This window comes from Odocoileus virginianus, chromosome 5, assembly GCF_023699985.2.
Source record: "Odocoileus virginianus isolate 20LAN1187 ecotype Illinois chromosome 5, Ovbor_1.2, whole genome shotgun sequence".
In the NCBI taxonomy this organism is placed as follows: Eukaryota; Metazoa; Chordata; class Mammalia; order Artiodactyla; family Cervidae; genus Odocoileus; species Odocoileus virginianus.
This window is the reverse complement of record NC_069678.1, coordinates 80,627,290-80,648,526: the sequence shown is the minus strand read 5'-3', so window position 1 is coordinate 80,648,526 and position 21,237 is coordinate 80,627,290. Positions and strand designations below refer to the sequence as shown.

The following is a 21,237-nucleotide window of genomic DNA, read 5'->3' as shown; positions in this document are numbered from 1 at the left end:
GCTTCTTTCATAGATAAAGAAACTAGGAAAAGAAAAGTTAAGTAATTTACCCTAAGTCACACGTATGGTTAAGTAGTAGAGTCAGGATTTGAATCCTGTATATCTGATCCCAAAGCTACTCTCATGACCATCACACTATACCTCCTCTCGAGGTATGGTCATTGTCAATGAAAACATACTAATAGCAAATATATACAGATATTCCTTAAAAAGGCAACTGTTTTATATATATATATGTATAAAAAACAGCAAAATCTGACTGAGGCATAATTAGTTGTCCCTAGAATTTCACTTTCCATTAAAAGAAAAATAAGCTTTTCCAAACAGTTGTAAGAAAACATCCAAAATAAATAAATAAAATTAAAAAATTTTAAAAAAGAAAACATCCAACATTTTCTATCACTAACTCAACACAAATACTATATAAGTACAAAACTTAGTTTTTCTTCTGAAGTAAAAACAGTTCTATTTAATCAAGTCTTCATAATCCGACAATGAAAGCCAAGTTAGGCATGCAGGAGACTACTAAAGAATTAAGTGAGAAAAAAAAAAAAGAATTAAGTGATCTTTCCAATTGAAAAATCTCCAATTATTTTTCACAGATACCTGAAATCCAACAACAAACAACTGCAGGACCTAGCCTGCTTACCATTTAAATTAAAATCCCCAAAATAACTTCAGATTATATATCTCCTAAAGCAACTAACTTTTCTTTGTACAAATATTAAAGGTCTAAGCCATGGTTACTTGTTTTACCATATTTCAAATAATTTGATCTGAACTTTATGAGTGGTTGATTTTCTATTAATCAATGTAGAAGTTTTCAAAAGTTTATATCCCCAGAGAAGACTTACACCACAGAGCAAGCATAACATCCTTTCTTGCTACTCTCACGGATTAAGAATGCACCGTCAGGTTTCCCATAAAGCAAGTCCTCAGCTTGTACTCGGTTGATATCCTCAACAAACCAGGTTTTCTCATCATAATGGGGCAGGTTTTCATCTTCCTCATTAATAAAATAGGTCCTAAAAATCAAATGTTAAAATATTATTCTAACAATCAGTTTACTTACATCTAAAAGCAAGTTCACGAATAAAACTCTCTTCTAAATCTTAACCACAAAATAACAAAGTAGAATTGCAAGTAGTTGGATTTTTTAAAAATAATTTCAAAAAATAAGATTAAAAAAAATTTCATTATTTGCTATCATGCAGAAAGCACAAGATTCAGGTGTCTCATCCAAGACTCTGACTCCTGACTGTCTAAATAAGCAATGCTTAAGTATCCAGGTTTCATATGGTTTGGCAGGTCTGTGACATACTCTTGAAGCATTTCAATTTAAAGAGGTGCAAAGTCCTTGATTCAAATGTCCTCAAATGACAGAGAGGACATTTGCTCAAGTAACTCAGCAAGCATTAAGAAGGCCCATGTCTTACACTGGCAACAAAGCCCTCTGACGGAAAGGTACAGTGAGAACTTACTCATCAGCATCCTCATTCTTGATTCCCAGCCAGGCATTTAGGCGCTTCTGTCTCACTCCTTTGTGATTGAGCCACCTGCCAGAAGAAAGACACCAGTGTCAGCATCGGTGCAAAGTAGACGCGTCCAAGCCAACCAAACATCCAGGCCCAGGAGCTTGTCTTCCCCAGTCCCACCAAGAATGGCCAGAGATTTCCCTAAATTTAATAGTTTCTATATTACTTTTCCTTCAACTTTCAGCAAAAGGCAGAAACAGAAAGCTTTCCTTTCTGTTTTTCACTTTCCTTTTCTAGAAGATTATATCACCACAAGCGCACACATCCTTGCACTCAAACACCATGGGACAGTTGTTTCTGAAATCGTTAGTTAGGTAAGCATGTGTCACATTTGCAGTCTCCACTGAGCCACAGGATGCAATTCCTCCATAGCCTACTATTAATACATTGAGTTTAAAATTCTAAAACAGAATTTCAAGGTCTATTTTTACACCCAAAGCAAGCCACAAGAAATTGAGGGTAGCAATCTGAGTAATTAATGCAAATTTACTTCATCACCAGGAAAATCACAGTATTTTAAAGTATACCAACATTTAAGATGTATAATGATATAAACCATTTCATTTAGAATCACTGAGATGGATGATGGCCTAAAACTTGAGTATAAAAACTCTTTCATTCATCATCATCCCACAACCAAGCCCCTGTTCATTCAGATCTCATCATAAACATCTCCTCGGGGGGGGACTACCCTAATTGTCCCAACTAAGGCAGTCCACCAGTCACTCTTTACACTTTTCCTTATTTTCCTTGTCACGTATAAAACAATACATTCTAGAGACAAAACCTGAACAAAGCATCGAAGACCTAACATCCAATTAGCATTCTGTTACTAATTGTGTGGTCTTTTTTTGTTTGTTTATTCTAAAAAAGATATAAAGTTGAAGTTATAACATAAATTCAGTGCACATAAGATGAACTTATTCTCTTTTCAGTTTCATTTTCAACTTAAAATCTCTAATCAAACTATAATTTTGTTTACTATGTACTATGACATCTCACTTAGTTTGTATCAGTTAGGGTCTTAGCTAGATGGAAAAGGAACAGTCAAACTGGTAGCTGAGGAGAGTTCACTATTTACAAAGGCTTGGAGATGTTTTAGAGAAACTCCCTGGGGCGAGCAATAGTGTGAAGCCAAGGTATCCTAGAATTGAAGAATCAGCTGTAGAGAGCAGTGACTTGAACCCAGAGAGCACCATTTGGGGAGTGCCACCTTTGGTTGAAAATGAGGACACAGCCAACTCATAGAGATCACAAGGGGGAGAAGTTAGAAAATAAAATATTCTTACTTTACTTTCCTTCTGCCCTCTCATCTCCTGCCAGTGCCTTCAAATGGCCAAAGCTAATGAGAAGCCAGAGGGCAAAGAGATCCGTTTTCTTAGGCACAGAGAAGGCAAATGGAAGGCATTTGTGAAGGCAAATGGAAAATTCCAGCACACCCAATGAAATGGATTAGCTTTAAATGGACTTTTTTTTCCAGGACCTATGATCCTATGATAAAGAGATGGCTTCCTGTACTCAAGGACTGTTTGCACGGCATAAGACAATGGCTTATTTAGGATACATTTTAAGGTAAGATTAAACTAACTTTTGTAGTCACAATCTGTACCTTTACTGAACAATTACTCGCATGGTAATATCCTTCAGAATTCCTTATACACACTGCTGCCCCATCTCGCCTCTCTAATTTCATATTTGGGAAGTTGACTTTTGGAGCTATGTGTAAGATGATATTTAGTCAAATTAAGTTTTATTATATTCAATCTGGATCATAGTTTCAGTCTCCTGAAATCTTTCTAGTCTCTAATATCTTATCATCTATCTGATCAGGTGTTTCTCCCAGCTTTTAAAAATGTGATCAGCTGCTAATGACCATCTAATTTTTGATAACAATGTTACTTAGGGCATTGCTGTGGATGGACTGACACAGACTACACAAAGCCTACTCTAGGATGGCAGTAAGTCATAGTTTATCAGTCAAGTTAGACTAAGTTGTATTACGGCAAGTTATTCTTTATTTTGAATTTATGAATTTAGGTTTACGAAAACCAGGAAAAGTAAGCAATAATCATGAAAACTAACTCCTAATGGAAAAGAATTGCAAATTCCTTTTATAAAAAAGGAGTTTTAAAGGTTTTTAGGAAATTCCCTGGTGGTTCACTGGTTAGGACTTGGTGCTTTCACTGCCGTGGGCCTGGCTTCAATCCCTGGTTGGGGAACCAAGATCCTGAAAGCCATGGATGGCACAGCCAAGAATAAAATTAAAATAAAGGCTGTTATATTTAAGAAATATTTTATCCTAAAGAATAGCAAGGAGAGATAAGAAAGCCTTCCTCAGCAATGCAAAGAAATAGAGGAAACAATAGAATGGGTAAGACTAGAGATCTCTTCAAGAAAATTAGAGATACCAAGGGAACATTTGATGCAAAGATGGGCTCAAAAAAAGGACAGAAATGGAATGGACCTGACAGAAGCAGAAGATATTAAGAAAGGTGGCAAGAATACACAGAAGAACTATACAAAAAAGATCTTCACGACCCAGATAATCATGATGGTGTGATCACTCACCAGACATCCTGGAATGTGAAGTCAAGTGGGCCTTAGGAAGCATCACTATGAACAAAGCTAGTGGAGGTGATGGAATTCCAGTTGAGCTATTTCAAATCCTAAAAGATGATGCTGTGAAAGTGCTGCACTCAATATGTCAGCAAATTTGGAAAACTCAGCAGTGGCCACAGGACTGGAAAAGGTCAGTTTTCATTCCAATCCCAAAGAAAGGAAATGCCACAGAATGCTCAAACTACTGCACAATTGCACTCATCTCACATGCTAGTAAAGTAATGCTCAAAATTCTCCAAGCCAGGCATCAGCAATACATGAAACTCCAGATGTTCAAGCTGGATTTAGAAAAGGCAGAGGAACCAGAGATCAAACTGCCAACATCCATTGGATTATTGAAAAAGCAAGAGTTCCAGAATAACATCTACTTCTGCCTTATCGATTATGCCAAAGCTTCTGACTGTGTGGATCACAATAAACTGTGGAAAATTGAGAAAGAGATGGGAATACCAGACCACCTGACCTGCGTCTTGAGAAATCTGTATGCAAGTCAGGAAGCAACAGTTAGAACTGAACATGGAACAACAGACTGGTTCCAAATAGGAAAAGGAGTACATCAAGGCTGTACATTGTCACCCTGTTTATTTAACTTATATGCAGAGTACATCATGAGATATGTTGGGCTGGAAGAAGCACAAGCTAGAATCAAGATTGCAGGGAGAAATATCAATAACCTCAGATATGCAGGTGACACCACCCTTATGGCAGAAAGTGAAGAAGAACTAAAAAGCCTCTTGATGAAAGTGACAGAGGAGAGTGAAAAAGTTGGCTTAAAGCTCAACATTCAGAAAACTAAGATCATGGCATCCGGTCCCATCACTTCATGGCAAATAGATGGGGAAGCAGTGGAAACAGTGACAGACTTTATTTTTGGGGGCTCCAAAAATCACTGCAGATGGTGACTGAGGCCATGAAATTAAAAGATGCTTACTCCTTGGAAGAAAAGTTATGACCAACCTAGACTGCATACTAAAAAGCAGAGACATTACTTTGCCAACAAAGGTCCGTCTAGTCAAGGCTGTGGTTTTTCCAGTAGTCATGGATGGATGTGAGAGTTGGACTATAAAGAAAGCTGAGCACAGAAGAATTGATGCTTTTGAACTGTGGTGTTGCAGAAGACTCTTGAGAGTCCCTTGGACTGCAAGGAGATCCAACCAGTCCATCCTAAAGGAAATCAGTCCTCGGTGTTCACTGGAAGGACTGATGCTGAAGCAGAAAATCCAATACTCTGGCCACCTGATGCAAAGAGCTAACTCATTTGAAAAGACCCTGATGCTGGGAAAGATTGAAGGCAGGAGGAGAAGGGGATGACAGAGGATGAGATGGTTGGATGGCATCACTGACTCAATGGACATGAGTTTGTGTAGGCTCCGGGAGTTAGTGATGGACAGGGAGGCCTGGTGTGCTGCAGTTCATGGGGTCACAAAGAGTCAGACACGACTGAGTGACTGAACTGAACTGACTTATTCTATATTTAAGAAATGAAATCCTGATTTAGGCATTCAAGAATATTCTAGAAACAGTACATTGGCATCTCAGGAGAAAAAAATCTCAAAAAGTCCTTATAGGTTATATATATAGCAAGAAGTCAGAGAAACGGCCACACGCAAAGGGGACTTGATGAACTAATGACAATCTCTTCTTGGGTGCTACAGAATTCCAACCTATTTCAACTTCAAAACAGGGCCAAAGAGAGGTTGTATTCAGTATTATGTATCAGTACAACCAGTCTCTTCCAGGACTGACTATACAGTTTCAGCGTTAGAGCAGATCAGGCCCATCAATCTTAGTGTTGTCTTTGGTAGAAGCATCGAAGCATGGAGTATGGACACTGGACTGTTCTCCCTGAAGCAATGGTTCCAAAAGAGGTAATGGTTGCTGTGTCTCCCCAAACATTCTAGCAGGGTACAAGCAGGTCATGGCTTATCACCCATGATGGTACCTAAATTCTGTTTTATATTTAGCTTACAGAACTTGTTAAAGGAATTTTCAAGGTCAATTTGCCATACTTAGTCATGCACCTAGAAATGGTAGGTTTCTCAGTATCTCATCACTTTCCAGGGCAAAGAAATGCTTCCATTCATTCCTCTGGTCTATGGCACAGCCTTCTGGGGCTTTTCTTTAGCTTCATCATGTGACCAGAACCATATAAGTATTCTAAGAGCAGACACACCCTGCTTGTATACAAAGCCACCTCCTGGCCTTGCTTTCAAAGCTCTTCTGTGTATTTCCTCTGCTCTTTTTGGCCACAGTAGCAAACTGAAAGATCTCTAGAGAGGAGTGTTATTAAAAACTACTTAGTAATTGTTTGATTCTGAAACAATCACCTTAAATTTTCCTCTCCTGAAACTCTACAGCCAATGTTCCAACCTCTAAGTTTGTATTTTATCCCCTCCCTCCTTCTCACACAAAGAAACCCTGAAGTCTATAGAAAACCCAGTCAGAGGTCTTTACTTTGCCTCCTCCTGCCAAGGAGTTTGAACTGTGTTACATGCGTGAAAGTCACCCATAAACATATTACGGAACAGTCTATTCATTACCTAGAACTAAACCTAATACATTTTCCTTTCTCACTGATTATCTCCTTCTATGAAGCAGTCATCTGGCCTAAAAATCTAATCCATATATCTTGTTCTGATAACATATCTTTCTATCTATATTTAGATAATATCCCTATATCTAGCTAAATCATATAATATTCTATCACTCCTCAGGTGTGCCATTTTTCGTAAGTGTCTTCAACACATTTCTATTACTTAAATATAGAATTTTTTCCTTAAAAATAAAAACTCTTTAATGGACTATTCTGTATACTGATTTGTAGGTCCCCGCTTTTAGTTTCCTTGCCTGTCAGGGGTAATTTCTATTTCTACGGTTTTTCTAGGTAACCAAAGATTCTAGGTTTTGTATTTTAGGCAAACATTAATTAATCTGCACTTTTTAAGGCTCCATCACTGTGTTCATTTGTATGGATTACAGCCCTACCTCCTGATTGGTCGCACACACTTGACTTTAGTAGACTATAACACCCTACTACTAACAGGACCACTCTCCTAAATTCTTACAGTCCCGCTGGCCAGGTCTCAATTACGAATCTCTTCTTCTACCTCTAATGTCTCTAGTGCAGCAGGATTGGGTGGTGCCGGGGTGTCCTCCCCACAGGCCCAGAATACTCACACAAGGTGCTGATCTCGGATCTTGCGCAGCTGGATCAGGTCAGGTTTGATACTATTCATTTTTTTATCTATTTCTCGGTTATCCAAAGCTTGTTTCTTCAAATCCTGTTCGAGACGCATTTTGCTATCATGAATCTCACCCAGACGTGATTTCAACTTGTCATAATTCATCATAATTCTGTGAAAATATTTGACATATTAAGGCTAAAACAGAAACCAAGCAGAAGCATTCCACAGTGTGCACGTGGTCCTAAAACCCTCAACGTGGTGGACATCCGCTGTTTTTGCCTAGCACATATTCATTCTCACCCCGCTGGGAAGAGCACCCTCATGTTCCCTGTAGGGAAAGGCTCCTGTTCCCATCTCAGATTCACAGGTGAACATCCACACAACCCCACCTGGCCAAGAAGAGTGCTTCGTTCCATCCTATCCCTGCCTCAGGCCACAGTGACTTGCTCGGAAATCAGAATAATACCCAAACTGATGCAATGACAGTCAAATCTAGGACTCTTGCAAGAAACATTGTAGACAGATTCTCTCTTTCTACTGAGATTGTTAAGTTGCTAACATGTGATTCTAGGCCTCAACAGTTTATACTACTGCCTTGAAGGGAAAGCCTGCCTGAGGATGAAGCCAACACAGAGGAAAATTGAGCCAACAGACAGAGAATAAGGAGAATCCTAATGATATTGTTTGGGCCCTGGACCCAGCCATAACTGAACAAGTAAAGCTGGGTTACTGTGTGAACTAAATGTGCTAATAACATGTAAAAGGACCAAACAGTGTCTGGGACATCTTGGTAAGCACTCCGGAGATGATGGTCCTAAGCTTTTCCAGCATACAAAGTTTTGCTGTGTTCTGAACCCTAAGGCAACAACTGTCCACATTACTCACTTGTCACTCAATAATAAACAGTTTTATATTACCATTAAAACTTCATCATGATACTTTAACTCCCTATGCAACTAAACTACAAGTTCTTTTCCATTTCTTCATTATTAATAATGGTCACTTATTGGTACTGTAATGTCAAGATACTCATACACTCACACATATACACGCCTTTCTCTACCATAAAGTGTATGTGTGTGTGTGTTACTTAGTTCTCAGAGCATTTCAACAAGATTTTATCCACAGTTTTATGGAGAAAGAAACAAGTCCTAAGTTAAGTAACTCACTGAAGGCAACACAGCCAGGTGGCGCTAGTGGTAAAGAACACGCCTGTCAATGCAGGAGACACAGGCTCCATCTCTCGATCAGGAAGAACCCTGAAGAAGGGCATGGCAACCCACTCCAGCATTCTTGCCTGGAGAATCCCATGGTCATAGGAGCCTGGCAGGCTACAGTCCATTGGGTCACAAAGAGTTGGACACAACTGAAGTGACTTAGCAAGCATGCACAGAATTTAAGCCCATGGTTTAAGCCATTAAATGCAAAAAGAAATCTAAAAAGGCAAAATGGTTGTCTGAGGAAGTCTTACAAATAGCTGTTAAAAGAAGAGAAGCAAAAGGCAAAGAAGAAAAGGAAAAAGACACATCCATTTGAACGCAGAGTTCCAAAGAACAGCAAGGAGAGACAAGAAAGCCTTCCTCAGGGATCAATGTAAAGAAATGGAGAAAAACAATAGAATGGAAAAGACTAGCGATCTCTTCAAGAAAATTAGAGATACCAAGGGAACATTTCATGCATAGATGGGTTCAATAAAGGACAGAAATGGTATGGACCTGACAGAAGCAGAAGATATTAAGAAAGGTGGCAAGAATACACAGAACTACACAAAAAAGATCTTCATGATCCAGATAATCATGATGGGGTGATCACTCACCTAGAGCTAGACATCCTGGAGTGCAAAGTACAGTGGGTCTTAGGAAGCATCACTATGAACAAGGCTAATGGGGTGATGGAATTCCAGTTGAGCTATTTCAAATCCTAAAACATGATGCTGTGAAAGTGCTGCACTCAATATGTCAGCAAATTTGGAAAACTCAGCAGTGGCCACAGGACTGGAAAAGGGCATTTTCATTCCAGTCCCAAAGAAAGCCAATGCCAAAGAATGCTCAAACTACCACACAATTTGCACTTATCTCACACACTAGCAAAGTAATGTTCAAAAATCTCCAAGGCAGGCTTCAACAGTACATGAATCATGAACTTCCAGATGTTCAAGCTGGATCTAGAAAAGACAGAGGAACCAGAGATCAAATTACCAACATCCGTTGGATCTTGAAAAAGCAAGAGAGTTCCAGAAAAACATCTATTTCTGCTTTATTGACTATGCCAAAGCCTTCCACTGTGTGGATCACAACAAACTGTGGAAAATGCTTCAAGAGATGGGAATATCATCACCTCCTGACCTCCCTCTTGAGAAATTTGTATGGAGGTCAAGAAGCAACAAGCAGAACTGGACATGGAACAATAAACTGGTTCCAAATCGGGAAAGAAGTATGTCAAGGCTGTATATTGTCACACTGCTTATTTAACTTACATGCAGAGTACATCATGAAAAATGCTGGGCTGGATGAAGCACAAGCTGGGATCAAGATTGCTGGGAGAAATATCAATAACCTCAGATATGCAGGTGACACCACCCTTATGGCAGAAAGCAAAGAACTAAAGAGCCCTTGATGAATGTGAAAGAGGAGAGTGAAAAAGTTGGCTTAAAACTTAACATTTAGAAAACTAAGATCACGGCATCTGGTCCCATTCCTTCATGGCAAATAGATGGGCAAACAGCAGAAACAGTGACAGACTTTATTTTTTTAGGCTCCAAAATCACTGCAGATGGTGACTGCAGCCATGAAATTAGAAGACGCTTGCTCCTTGGAAGAAAAGTTATGACCAACTGAGACAGCATATTAAAAAGCAGAGACATTACTTTGCCAGCAAAGGTCCGTCTAGTCAAAGCTATGGTTTTTCCAGTAGTCATGTATGGATGTGAGACCTGGACTATAAAGAAAGCTGAGCGCCGAAGAACTGAACTGTGGTGTTGAAGAAGACTCTTTAAGAGTCCCTTGGACTGCAAGGAGATCCAACCGGTCCATCCTAAAGGAAATCAGTCCTGAATATTCATTGGAAGGACAGATGCTGAAGCTGAAACTCCAATACTTTGGCCACCTGATGCAAAGAACTGACTCACTTGAAAAGATCCTCATGCTGGGAAAGATTGAAGGTAGGAGAAGGGGATGACAGAGGATGAAATGGTTGGATGGCATCACCAACTCAATGGACATGAGTTTAAGTAAACTCTGGGAGTTGGTGATGGACAGGGAGGCCTGGCGTGCTGCAGTCCATGGGGTTGCAAAGAGTCGGACAGGACTGAGCGACTGAACTGAACTGAACTTAAGCCATTAAGCTATACTGCCTCACAGCACTTAATATTATTCTTAGGCACAAAAGTTCACTAACACTTTGGTGCTAACACAAGTAATAATTTTGCTTTTCCCTTCATGTGATTCAGTTCTATTATCTACTTTTGCACCCCTCAACCCGCTGTTACTTGGCTCATTTTCTAACACTCCACTAAATTTGCTTTGATAAAGGTTCCCAGTATTCTTTTAATTGCCAGATTCAATACTTCTCATGTTTCTCATTCTCTGTGTAATCTCAACCTTATTATCTACCATAACCTACACACTTTTGCCACTCAAATCCTTTCTGTAGAGTTCCAAATCCAAATAATCAACTGCCTACCACTCAGACAATTCCATTTGGGTTCTCATAGGAACCTCAAAACTCACTGGTTCCCACTCCAAACTCCCCTCATGTACTTCCCATTTTGGTGAATTACACCATCCCTTAGTCACTAGTATCAGAAATCTAGGAATAATCTTTGGCTTCTCCCACACCTGCCATATCTGGTCAAGCATACAGTCCTCAGCATTTCTATTAACTCTATTTACCACTATGTACTCTCAAACACTGTAACATATTCTGAAGCTATGAAGGAAAATAAGCCACCACCCTTACTCTCAACAAGCTCACAGTTCTGTTAGTGTGACTTTCAGTAAATGTTACAGTAAGGATCAGGATCAGATGCTATAGAAATGGGGACAAAAAGCCCCTAAAACAGCCTAGGGAATCAGAGGAAATTTTCTAGAAAGTCATGTCTAAGCAGAGTCCTAAAGGAGTCAACAATTTAGGAGGATGGAGAAAGAATGCAGAAGAGAGAAGGTTCAGCTTGGTACCATTAGTGTGAACAGCAAGTAATTCCATATGGCAGGACTGTCAAGTCTGAGGTAAAAGCAGACATGACAGAGATGATTAAAGAAGAAAAAACATCTTGGCTCACTGATGCACTTGGGAGATATTAGGTAGATTTACCGTTCAATTTCCTTTTCATTCCCTTCTTTTCGAAATCGCTCAATATATTCTTTGCTATGTTGTTCTTGTGTATGACACTGCTCTTCAAATATTTTAATTGTTTCATTAAAAGCTTCAATTGCAGTCCTCTTCATCTGTATTTCCTATAGGATAAAAAAAGATAAACACACTTCATTATCTTTTTATTTCTTTTTGTAACCTTAGTCTTAACACAAATCTTATAATTCTAGTTATGATTCCACATGAGATCAAATTAAGGGGGCCAAAACAAGACCCTTCTACCATTATTTATGTATGAAATATATCATTAAAACCCTAAAATAAAAGAAAAATAACTATTACCTGAAATACAGCTGAGAACCACAGAAAGGCCTCTGAGCTGCTAAGAAATTAACCCTGCATACCCTGAAGACAAGATAAAGTTTCTCCTTTGTAACTACTGCAGTACTAACCCCCAAAAGGTGCTCATGGAGTGAAGAGAAAGAACAAAGTTCATGCACCAGCATGCAAAACCTTATTTTCCAGAAAAGCCCTACAGAGTCTATTTAGTCTTACTTCATTTCTAAAGCATATCATTTTCGAAACAGATTCATTAGTAGATTCATCTCATTAGAAACAGAAAATGAGGAAGGGGAAGAAAGCTGCTGACATCAGATGCAAAATAAGATGAAAAACTAAAAACACGACAAAACAGAAGCCCAGGAGGCTAAGCCACTCACACTAGGGTAAGTGGCCCTCCACGTTCCAATGAGCTCTGAGGGTATCTGTACACTTTAGCATCTGAATCATGACTCCCCTAAAATTTTCAAAAAGGGTTAAATTTTGTTTACTTTAAAAAGTCAAGAAAATATGTATAAAGGTCTAGAAAGACTATGATCCTGAAAGTTTACAATTTTAAAAGTTTCAGTGCTAATGGGACAATCCATCAGCTATTTAGCACTGATTAATTTCTTATTAATTTTTATTATTAATTTCTAATTAATTTTAATAATCTTATTTGTTTTACTTATTATTTAGTTAGCTTTGGCTATGCTGGGTCTTTTATTGCTGCTTGGGCTTTTCTCTAGTTGTGGCAAGAGTGGGCTACTCTCTAGTTGCAGCTTCTCATTATGGTGGCTTCTCTTATTGCAGACCACAGGCTCTATCTAGGGCACGCAGGCTTCAGAAGCTGTGGCAAATGGGCACAGTAGTTGCAGTTCCTGGGCTCTAGAACACAGGCTCAATAGTTGAGATGCATGGGCTTAGTCGCTCTGCGGCTTGTGGAATCTTCCCAGACCAGGGAGCAAACCCATGTGTCCTGTATTGGCAGGAGGATTCTTTACCACTCAGCCACCAGGAAAGCCCTGATTAATTTCACTGATTATTTTCAACAAATTATTAATTGATTAATTTGACTGATTAATTTCAACAAATGATTATTGAGAATCCATTACACAGAAAGTATCATCTGGTGTTAAACAGAGTCATAAAAGGGGCCTGCCCTCCAGGATTCAGAATACACAGGCAAAATAGATTTCTGAACTCTAATAAGGTTTTGTTTCATGTCATGATAGAGGAAATAAAGTGGGGTGAATTAATTACTTATTGCTTTACAGAGACTTCACGGAGGAGGCAACATCTGAGTTAAGTCTTAAAGAATTAGGGTAGGAGAAGAAAATTCAGCATTGCACACAGATGGTATGGCATGACTTATACAAAATAAAGGTGGATCTGCAATTGCTCAGCAGGGCTGGAACATAAGGGAATTCGCAGATGAGGGACACTAGAACCTTGTGATGTTTCATATAGCTGAGGATATATCATACATATCTCAGGTAGTACTCTAAACTTATTGGAATCCCTATATCTAAATATTTAGCTATAAATTCTACAATTCTCAAATATGGGGGAGGGTTTTGGCTTCCTTGCAAGGTTAAGAAAAGGTGACAAGAATACACAGAAGAACTATACAAAAAAGATCTTCACGACCCAGATAATCATGATGGTGTGATCACTCACCTAGAGCCAGACATCCTGAGGTGCAAAGTAGAGTGGGCCTTAGGAAGCAACACTACGAACAAAGCTAGTAGGGTGAAGGAATTCCAGCTGAGCTATTTCAAATCCTAAAAGATGATGCTGTGAAAGTGCTGCACTAAATATGTCAGCAAATTTGGAAAACTCAGCAGTGGCCCCAGGACTGGAAAAGGGCAGTTTTCATTTCAATCCCAAAGAAAGCCAATGCAAAAGAATGCTCAAACTACCACACAATTTGCACTCATCTCACACACTAGCAAAATAATGTTCAAAAATCTCCAAGGCAGGCTTCAACACTATATGAACCACTAACTTCCAGATGCTCAAGCTGGATTTAGAACAGGCAGAGAAATCAGAGATCAAATTGCCAACATCTGCTGGATCATCGAAAAAGCAAGAGAGTTCCAGAAAAACATCTACCTCTGCTTTATTGACTATGCCAAAGCTTTTGACTGTGTTGGTTATGACAAGCTGTGGAAAATTCTTCAAGAGATGGGAATATCAGACCACCTAACCTCCCTCCTGAGAAATCTGTATGCAGGTCAAGAAGCAACAGTTAGAACTGGACATGGAACAACAGACTGGTTCCAAATCGGGAGAGAAGTATGTGAAGGCTGTGTGTTGTCACCCTGCTTATATAACTTATATGCAGAGTATATCATGAAAAATGCTGGACTGGATAAAGCACAAGCTGGGATCAAGATTGCTGGGAGAAATAGCAATAACCTCAGATATGCAAATGGCATCACCCTTATGGCAGAAAGCGAAGAAGAACTAAAGAGCCTCTTGATGAAAGTGAAAGAGGAGAAAGTTGGCTTAAAACGCAACATTCAGAAAACTACGATCATGGCATCTGGTCCCATCACTTCATGGCAAATAGATGGGGAAACAGTGGAAACAGTGACAGACTTTATTTTTGGGGGCTCCAAAATCACTGCAGATGGTGACTGAGGCCATGAAATTAAAAGACGCTTGATCCTTGGAATAAAAGCTATAACAAACCTGGACAGCATATTAAAAAACAGAGACGTTATTTTGCCAACAAAGGTCCATCTAGTCAAGGCTATGGTTTTTCCAGTAGTCATGGATGGATGTGAGAGTTGGACTTTAAAGAAAGCTGAGCACCAAAGAATTGAAGCTTTTGAACTGTGGTGTTGGAGAAGACTCTTAAAGAGTCCCTTGGACTGCAAGGATATCTGACCAGTCCATCCTAAAGGAAATCAGTCCTGAATGTTCATTGGAAGGACTGATGCTAAAGCTGAAGTTCCAATACTTTGGCCACCTGATGAGAAGAACTGACTCTTTTGAAAAGACCCTGATACTGGGAAAGAATGAAGGCAGGAGGAGAAGGATACGACAGAGGATGAGATGGTTGGATGACATCACCGACTCAATGGACATGAGTTTGAGTAAACTCTGGGTGTTGGTGATGGACAGGGAGGCCTGGAGTGCTGCAGTCCATGGAGTGCAAAGAATCGGACATGACTGAACAACTGAACTGATTAAAGTTCTGGCCCTATATCTTCAAAGAAAACACCAACAGTCTGACTGTTGTGTGTGTTGGCAGGCAGAGCAGCAAAGGAAATAATATTTGGTGTCATTGCCAAAGCAGCAGCTCCCCCACAAACAATGCCACTATGCCTACCATGAAAACTGTAACCCACCTTACCCGTTCTTCTCTCCTCTGGGTCTTACCTCCTTTCCCTTCCTCTGGTACTTCATATCATATCAACTAGCCCCTCTCACAACATTCACTCTCCCAGTCCAAGGTTCCTTCTCACACAGGTTCTAATTTAACACCATTTTGAAAAAAAATAAAGTTCCTTAACCCTGATTTCTCTTTTCAGCTTCTTAAAAGAATTGTTTATATGGGCTCTCTCTCTCCTCATCTCTCATTCATACTGCAGCTGACTCTATTCTGGCTTCTGCACTCACCCTTCCATAGACATTGCCCTTTCCAAGATCACCAATGATCTCATGGCTGAATTCCGGTGTCTAATCCCAAACCATCACTAAATCCTATCACTTTGCCTCATAATTATATGTAATCCATATGTAAATATCCCCACAAGCAGCCTGTTCTCACCCTGTGCCAACTCTGACTCTGGGTATACCATCTCTTCCCATTCTCTGGGAAGAATTTGATTATACCATAGCAAACTAGATTTTATCTAAAATGAAATCTTTCCTTTTATAGAAGAAGAAAACATGGAGAAGGTCTACAACATTTAGAAACACTGTAACACAAATAGAGGAGATCAGTTCTTTAATCTCCCTTTAACACTCATTGTCTCTCCTAAACTGCTAATCATCGGATCCCTCTGGATCCCTCCCTCTCTTCTCCTACCTCCCAAAGCTTTAAGCCTCCAAGGCTCTTCTCTGCTTGGCCCATCTCAGGTCATGCTCTCAATTCTCACACAGAGAAATTAGCTGTCTTCTAGTTTTGGCCTTCTGGCTTTTTTGATTGCCTCCATCCAGCCTCATTCCCAGCTCCCTAAGCAGGGATTACACTTCCAGAACCCAGTCTCATGTCAGCTGCTCAGCACTCATATTCTGCTGTTAAATATGAGGATATTACTGGGCATGTGTGCAACATGTGGAGTTTTCTCAGTTTTCTCCAGTCATGATAAGAAAGAAATGCAACTCTACACAAGCCAAAGCCATACGCAGTGGTGGCTATTTTTTTCTAACCTCCATTCACAGAGTGTTAACCTTCTCCAAGACTCTAGTCCACACTGAGATCTGATTTCAGGCTCTTGACAAGGGTGGAATGCTTTGGTTCATTATCTTACATAAATTCATTCAACAAATAATTGAATGGTGGCTCAGTGGTAAAGAATCTGCCTGCCAATGCAAGAGACGCAGGTTCGATCCCTGGGCTGGCAAGATCCCCTGGAGAAAGAAATGGCAACCCACTCCAGAATTCTTGCCTGGAAAATCCCATGGACAGAGGAGCCTGGTGGGCTACAGTCCATGGGTTTTCAAAGAGACAGAAACAATTTAGCGAATAAACAACAAAACTATATGCCAGGCATTATTTGAAGCATTTGGGATATGTAAGTGAACAAATTTGAAAACTTCTGCTCTCCTGGAACCTTACCACTTTATGTTCCTAGTCAAAATGAAAATGTTAACATTTGCTTGGTTTTGTACCTTATAGAATATACTCATATATCTTTTGAATCTTTTACTTAATATTTTTGTGAGATTAAACATAGTGTTATGCATTCCCCTTTAAATAAATTCACCCACACGATTATAGTAACCCATCACTGCTTTATCTGATGCAGAGGAAAGGGATTAAAATTAAAGCATGCTACTTTGACTAATGCACATCACAGTTAACAAATATGTCAGAGGACCTTGCACTTCTGCAAAATCAGGCCTCACTTCTCCCTCTGTATAGCGAGAGTCAAATACAGTTTCATACCTAGACTAGGTATTCAATACGTATTTCTGGATGGTTATACTAATCTTTCATACCTGATTCTCCCTCTCTCCTTCTCTCTCTCTCACTCACACACACACACACACACACACAAACACATAGATTACCTTTCTTTAAAAATATAAAATGAACTAAATTGGAAATTAGGAGAATTATTTTCTAAAACTGGTTATGTTAAAAACTACTGATGTCCTATGACAGAATATGTCTATGCTTAAGTTCCCATCCTTTACCTGAAGCTACATCATTAGCATTTCTGAGGTCATGAGGAATTCCTAAGAAGCATTTAATAACAGCAGTTGCCTCTGGGGAATGAGGACTTTCATGCTGTGTGATATAATTCATAGAATTCAGCAATATTTGTATTTAATATACATATTTATATAACTTTTGCACATTTTAAAAATCAAGTTTTAAAGTAATTTCTGAAAACTCTTCTAATAGCTATATATATGTATATGTATGATAATTTCACCATCCCCTAACATTGACCACTTATGTTGATTCAATCTGAAGAAACCTCAGTAACTTTTTCTCCATTCTAAATCAAATACTAGTCTCATCACAGATAATTCACTTAGAAGAGGTAAAGGAACACAGAAACCCTGAAATCTGCAGTGTAAAAAACAGCGTACACATACAGTCACACCACAGACAAAGCACAAGTATCAAATAGGAAGGGGAAAAAAGGTTGTTAAAGTCATTCTGAATAACTACTTAGCTAATAAAAGAAAACCTGAAAAAATGAAATCAAACACCTCACAAAGAAAAATGGACCATCACAGTAACTCTGACCACTGTAATCCCACACCTTCCCCCAGTCAGCACTGTATCGCATACCTAACCTGCAATTCTCACAGGCCAGTATCTCCTAATAAGCTCCTCCAGTCTAGAGACTCCTGGTGCAGTCTCTGCATTTACACTGCACACCACAGATACTAGCTTAGAAACAAGATCAAGGGCTTTCGGGCTGAGAATCAAGAACATTAATTCTAGGGTGAAAACAAGGCATCATGAAACCCAGTAATACTGGAAGAGCTCACAACTGACTAAACCTTAAATAGTTAACAAACTATAGACAAAGATATTTTTAAAAAACTAAGTATTTCACAACTGTAATCAAACTGTCAAAACACAGAGAGAATCTTAAAAGCAGCAAAAAAGAAGTGACTTATCATATACAAATGGCCTTCAATAAAAATAATAGCTGATTTGCCATACAAAATATTTAGGCCATAAGGCAGCAGGTGGGCAATATTTAAAGCCCTGGAAGAAAAAAAACTGCCAGCCAAGACTTCTGTAACTAGAAGTACTGTCTTTCAAGAATGAAGGAAGAGAAATTATATAAGATAAGCCCAGATAGACAAAAGAAAAGGAGTCTGTTACCCCAAGACTTGCCCTACAAGAAATGCTCAAGAGATTCCTTTGGAATGAAATGAAAGGACACTAGACAATAACTCAAAGCTACATGAATAAATAAAGAACACTGGTAAAAGCAACTGTATAAGCAAATATAAAAGCCAGTAGTTTTGTACTTTTGGTTGCGTGCATGCTAAGTAGCTTCAGTCATGTCTGACTCTTTCCAACCCTATGACTACAGCCTGCAGCCTCCTCTGTCCATGTTCTATATGTTTCAAAGGACAAATGCATAAAACTATAATTATAAATCTATGCGAATGGGCAGACAATGTATAAAAAAGTAATCAGTAGTGATAACAATATAAGAGGGGAGGAATAAAGATGTATAGGAGCATATACAGAGTGTTTAAACCCTACTAAAAACTTTGCAGTAGTAAGTTGGTACTGGACTTCCCTGGTGGTCTAGTGGTTGGGAGTCCGCCTGACAAGTCAGGGGACACAGATTAGATCCCTGGTTTGGAAAGATTCCACATGGTGCAGGAAACTAAGCCTGTGAGCCACAACTGCTGAGCCCATGCACCTAGAACCTGTATTCTGCAACAAGAGATGGTCCTGCTCACCACAGTTAGAGAAAGCCCAAGTGCAGCAATAAAGACCCAGCACAATCAATCAATAAATTAATTAATTAAATTTAGTTTAATTTTTAAAAAGAGATACTAAGATAGCTTAAACAAAAGAGTGAAAGTGAAGTCGCTCAGTCATGTCTGATTCTTTGCGACCCCATGGGTTGTAGTCTACCGTGGCTCCTCTGTCCATGGGGTTTTCCAAGCAAGAGTACTGGAGTGGGTTGCCATTTCCTTCTCCAGGGGATCTTCCCAACCCAGGGATCAAACCTGGGTCTCCTGCATTGTAGGCAGACTCTTTATCTTCTGAGCCACCAGGGAAGCCTAAAACAAGGCCTCACTGTATAACACAAGGAACTAGATTCAATATCTTGAAACAAGCTATAATGGAAAAGAATCTGAAAAAGAATTTATACATAAAAATCTTTATATACATAAGAATTTATATATGTAAATCAACTATACTTCAATAAGCTTTTTTAGTTTAGAAAAGATATCAAGGCAGATAAAGACTGTCAAGTGAATTACAGAAAATAATAATATTATAGAAAATCCAAGATAACTATAAGCCTTACTGCCTACTTACTGGCCTAAATAACAAAAATATACTAACCTGGGATGTTCTGGTGTATTCTTCATATAGTCTGTCATATTCTTTACTCTTTTCCTGATACTGAGAGTGATACTCCTGCAGTTTTTTACCGACGGCATCAATATTATCTTCTTTTACCAACTGATCCTATATAGGTAAACAAAAGAAATAAAGAATGTCAATATTTCTAAAACATGGGTTTTTCTACAACTATTTAAATTGTATTTCTGCTGTAAGTTTAAGCTACTGTATTAGTATCAAGTATGGGAAACCACTAAATCTTTTTGTTAACACTAAGCTCACTCTTTAGATCACCTCAAAATAGGTAATACTTAAATTTTTTTTAATGAAATAGGAAACACTAACACAAATATTTTTATATAAAGTTAACAAACACATGCAACAAGATATTAAGGAATAGTAGTTCAAAGTAAGTTCTAAAAGTATCTTAAATCAACCATTTAGCATTTCTCTTTTTCCCTGATAAACCTGGTAAGTTAGAATCAAATGATGTTGCCAAATAATGACTTGCTGATTAGCTATTAAGAGCCTGTGTAACCACAGGACTTCCCTGGTGCTCCAGTGGTTGACTTTGCGCTTCCACTGCAACAGTATGGGTTCAATTCATGGTCAGGGAAATAAGATCCCGCATGCCACAGAGCACAGCCAAAAAAAAAAAAATCCCAAACTTATGTAATCATACCTACCTGTTGGTATCTGGACACTGGGTACATCAGTTTCACATCAAGTTTGGGATTGTACTGGGCAAGAGATTCATGATGATAGTGGCTAATGAGCTCCACCACAGAATTAAATGTCAGAGGATCAGAAAAGCCATATTTACCATCTCGATGATAGATCTTTATTAGCTTATTATTGCCTCCCTTCCTGTGAACAATAAGACATAACTGTAGATTTTTTTTCCCAAAAAATTCTGTTGAAGTACTCTTTCACTTGGAGATATGAAAGCTTGGTGTCACATTATAAACAAGTTTTACTGTGTTAACAGACTGGAATGGGTGAAAAGGCATATATTATATGTGTAGAAGTATACATAATATTATATTATATTTACAATTATTTCTTCTGTCTGTAAAGTATCTTGGTTACTAAAGGTCAACATACCCAACTTTCAGTATCAACAAATTTAACAAAAATAATCACTAAAAAAAAATAAAAGTAAATTGTATCTTTTGTTTTTTTCTGAACAAATTTTCTTAATGCAAATTCTGTATCAAGAAGAACAGAGACAATCTCTTCAGGATCTAAAGATATGTGGTTGTGTGTCTCTGGAGAGACACAGAAGCAAGCTCTATATGAAGAGGGTGATAACCATTTGTCACACATACACCAACACAACACTCAAGGTTTTATTGTTAATGCACAAACATAATTAAGCTCCTTGAATGATTTATAACTGAGTAATTAATCCAGCACCCTACATTACTTTGTCTTTTAGATTCGCTTATAATACTTGGAAAGACTATTTATTTAGGCTATCACAATATGTAAATGATTCAACTGTCATTCAACTGTTTTACAAAGTATAGTT

At 38.7% G+C, this 21,237-nt stretch overlaps 1 protein-coding gene across 3 annotated transcripts in view; it reads right to left on the bottom strand.

Moving 5' to 3' along the window:
- PIK3R3 (phosphoinositide-3-kinase regulatory subunit 3) overlaps positions 1-21,237 on the bottom strand; it is a 100,202-nt gene that overhangs the window by 9,909 nt on the left and 69,056 nt on the right. For all 3 annotated transcript variants that reach the window (XM_020877159.2, XM_070468220.1, XM_020877161.2), the window contains 6 exons: positions 20,393-20,573; positions 19,707-19,832; positions 11,651-11,793; positions 7,332-7,508; positions 1,482-1,556; positions 855-1,025 (listed from right to left, as the gene is read on the bottom strand). In XM_020877159.2, coding sequence (XP_020732818.1) covers positions 855-1,025; positions 1,482-1,556; positions 7,332-7,508; positions 11,651-11,793; positions 19,707-19,832; positions 20,393-20,573 — 873 coding nt within the window. The remainder of the gene's footprint in view (positions 1-854; positions 1,026-1,481; positions 1,557-7,331; positions 7,509-11,650; positions 11,794-19,706; positions 19,833-20,392; positions 20,574-21,237) is intronic.